This window comes from Neophocaena asiaeorientalis, unplaced genomic scaffold (assembly GCF_003031525.2).
Source record: "Neophocaena asiaeorientalis asiaeorientalis breed wild unplaced genomic scaffold, Neophocaena_asiaeorientalis_V1.1 scaffold629, whole genome shotgun sequence".
NCBI classification, from domain to species: domain Eukaryota; kingdom Metazoa; phylum Chordata; class Mammalia; order Artiodactyla; family Phocoenidae; genus Neophocaena; species Neophocaena asiaeorientalis.
This window is the reverse complement of record NW_020175468.1, coordinates 4,482,067-4,485,488: the sequence shown is the minus strand read 5'-3', so window position 1 is coordinate 4,485,488 and position 3,422 is coordinate 4,482,067. Positions and strand designations below refer to the sequence as shown.

Below are 3,422 nucleotides of genomic sequence, written 5' to 3'. Positions count from 1 at the left end.
ACAGTTACATTTTTGCAGATCTCTTTAGTGTCTGGTTCAGTAGAAGACAGCTGCATCTTCCTAGCTGCTTCTACATTTGGTCTATCGCAATATCACCTGTCATGTGGCCTCTGGAAAACTCTACTGTACGCTCATGAGGGAAAGAGAGTGAAAAAGGCTAGTCATATCTTATATCTTTCATTATATGAAAATAGTTTTGGAGACTCCCCCCAAAAAAGTCTTGGAGACTCCCCAGGGTGTCCTGGACCACACTTTGAGAACCACTTAAAGTGTGAGCTTCAGTATATGGGAGCATGGCGGGGTGGGGTCAGGGAGGGAGTTGCACGGGGAGGAGGGGAAGAGAGAGACTTCAACAGACAGCTGTTTACAGAGGAGGCAAGACAGATAGACAGATGGACACACAATGGGTCCAGTGACCCTTTGCTTACCAACAGAGTCGAGACTCACCACCCGCCGTTTCTCTTTCTTTCCCTATAGGTCTACTCTCCGGTGACCCCAGTACCCACCATGGCCCCCCTCAACTCCTACATGACCCTGAACCCTCTGAGCTCTCCCTACCCCCCGGGGGGGCTCCCTGCCTCCCCACTTACCACTGGACCCCTGGCGCCCCCAGCGCCCACAGCACCCCTGGGGCCCACCTTCCCAGGCATGGGTGCCAGCAGTGGTGGTGGCAGCAGCTCAGGGTATGGGGGCCCGGGACCAGGGCTGGTGCATGGGAAGGAGATACCGAAAGGGTACCGGCGGCCCTTGGCACATGCCAAGCCACCATATTCCTACATCTCGCTCATCACCATGGCCATCCAGCAGGCGCCGGGCAAGATGCTGACCCTGAGCGAGATCTACCAGTGGATCATGGACCTCTTCCCCTACTACCGGGAGAACCAGCAGCGCTGGCAGAACTCCATCCGCCACTCGCTGTCTTTCAACGACTGCTTCGTCAAGGTGGCGCGCTCCCCAGACAAGCCGGGCAAGGGTTCCTACTGGGCCCTGCACCCCAGCTCAGGTAACATGTTTGAGAATGGCTGCTACCTGCGCCGCCAGAAGCGCTTCAAGCTGGAGGAGAAGGTGAAGAAAGGGGGCGGCGGGACCTCTGCCTCCAGGAACAGTGCGGGGTCAGCCTCCTCGACCACCACCCCCGCTGCCACAGTCGCCTCTCCGCCGCAGGCCCAGCCTCCAGCCCCCGAACCTGAGGCCCAGGGTGGGGAAGATGTGGGGACTCTGGACTGTGGCTCACCCCCGTCCTCCACACCCTATTTCACTGGCCTGGAGCTCCCAGGGGAGCTGAAGCTGGATGCACCCTACAACTTCAACCACCCTTTCTCCATCAACAACCTGATGTCGGAACAGACACCAGCACCTCCCAAACTGGACGTGGGATTTGGGGGCTATGGGGCGGAGGGTGGGGAGCCCGGGATCTACTACCAGGGCCTCTATGCCCGCTCTCTGCTTAACGCGTCCTAGCAGGGGGGTGGGAACATGGTGGGTGGGGTATGGCTGTAGCTCACACCATCAGGCTCTTGGGGCCTGATCCTCCTGGGGACACTTTGCTTGTCCTGTCAGTTAACATCTTGGCTGGTCTGTTACTCACTGTGGTGACTGCCATCTCTGTGGGCATCGCGTTGACCCGCTGGCTACTGTGATAACTGCCATTGACATCTTGGCGGGCCCGTTGAGTACTGTGAAGACTGCCATGTTGATTGATGTTATTGGTTGATCTATTGGGTATTCTGATGGCCACCATCTGGGATGACATCTTGGTTGGCCCTTTGGGTGCTGTGATGCACGTGCCCTTGGGTGATCCTTTGGATGTGGTGGTGACGCTGGCCCACTGGGTGCTGTGATGGCCACCATCTTTACTGGCTGACACAACCAGTGTACCACTGTGCGGCATGATGGCCACCAACAGCCCCTGTGTTGGCCATGTCATCACTGTCTGGTGTGAGTTGAGTGAGGGATGGAGATGAGGATACTCCTTGGTTTTTTTCTGGAGCCCATCCCCCGCTCCGGTCCGGGGAGAAACCAGAAAGGACTGGTTAGGGTGTGGGGAATTTCTACTGAAGTCTGGTTCTTGCCTGGGAAGCGGGATACTGGCTGTGTATGAGCATTAAAGGCACCATTTCTGCCTCTTACTGAATGTCTCTTTTCCTTGGCGAGTGGGCCCTGTGAGGCTTGAACACCTGAATTGATGTCCCCTGTCCCCTCTCCTTCCTGCCCCCAAGAGCTGGCTGCCTCTGGGGGAAGGGCTGGGGGAGGCATCGACCTGACCTTTGGCTCTTTGCTGTCCCTGACCCCAAGGACAGTTTGCTCACAGATAGCAGCCCCTGCAGCAGTGGGGCCAGGGCAGCAGGAGGAGGTGGCTGTGCAGTGACCAAGGCCATCTCCCTACCCCCACTCTCCAGACACATGCCCCTAGCCCCGAGGTTCAGGGAGCCCAGGGGCTGCTTGATTTTTGGTTAAGCTAGGGAGGAGGAGAAGGGACAAACAGGGTGCTAATTGAAGGAGACAGGGTGTGTGCTAGTTTGTTTGCATGTGTGCGCCTGTGCCTCTGTGGGTCATAGGACGTCACTACGGCCATTGAGGTCCCTGTGGTCTTCTGCAGGGTGTTCTCTATTGTTTGTATCCCTCAACTGTCTGAGTTTGTGTGTCTGTTCCTCCCCTGGGTATGTGCTTACTGTCGGTGTCTCGGGATATCAGACTCTATTGTTTTGTGTGTGTGGTTCTCTTATACACCTATCCCTGGGACCCTCTGGGTCTCACTCTGTTGGATGTGTGTTTCTGTATGTCCATTTGTCTACATACCTGCTGCCTTAAAGAGTCTACGTGTGACTACATTTTGTGTTTCATGTGTATGTCTGGGAATCAGCATTTAAAGTATGTCCGTTTTTGTGTATTACGCCTGTCTTTGCTGTGTGCCTGTGACTGCTGTGGCTGTGTGTGAGCATGTGTTGACTGGCCCTGGTGTGTCTGTCTCTTTCACGTGCAGGTGTGTGGGAAAGGAGCTGGGTCCTCCTTCGGGTGCTGGGGGCTTCTGGGAGCCTCTGGGTTTGGGGTTTGGGTGTTTCTATTCCTCCAGGTCTCTGCCTGGGCTCTGAGTCTGATACCTGTGGCTCAGATGTTCCAAGGGATGGCTCTGTGAAACGCAACTGTGTTCCTCACGCCCTTCGTTTCACAGAGTGGAAACAGAGAACCAGAATGGGAAGGGACTGGGCCAAGGTCATTCCGCCACACTGGCGCGGGTGTGATTTCCTTAGTTTGCATTTGTTGTACTTGGTTGTTGGCTCTCTAGCCACTCGTTCATTTAGTCAGTCAGTCATTCAAAGACCAAAGGCTGTCTCTTTATGTTCGCGCGCATGTGCGCGTGCGTGCGTGTGTGCGTGTGTGTGTGTGTGTGTGTGTGTGGTTTGTGTGAGAGACAGACAGAG

General features: G+C 55.7%; 1 protein-coding gene across 1 annotated transcript; it reads left to right on the top strand.

Annotated features, from left to right (window-relative positions):
- Window positions 1-483: 483 nt before the first annotated feature.
- Window positions 484-2,129, top strand: FOXA3 (forkhead box A3). Its single transcript, XM_024768687.1, has one exon. The coding sequence runs from the start codon at window positions 508-510 to the stop codon at window positions 1,459-1,461; it is 954 nt and encodes a 317-aa protein (XP_024624455.1). The 5' UTR covers window positions 484-507; the 3' UTR covers window positions 1,462-2,129.
- Window positions 2,130-3,422: the final 1,293 nt, after the last annotated feature.

Bases quoted from the DNA above. Each gene is read 5' to 3' on its own strand.
- FOXA3 (XM_024768687.1), top strand. From the start codon at position 508: ATGGCCCCCCTCAACTCCTACATGACCCTGAACCCTCTGAGCTCTCCC.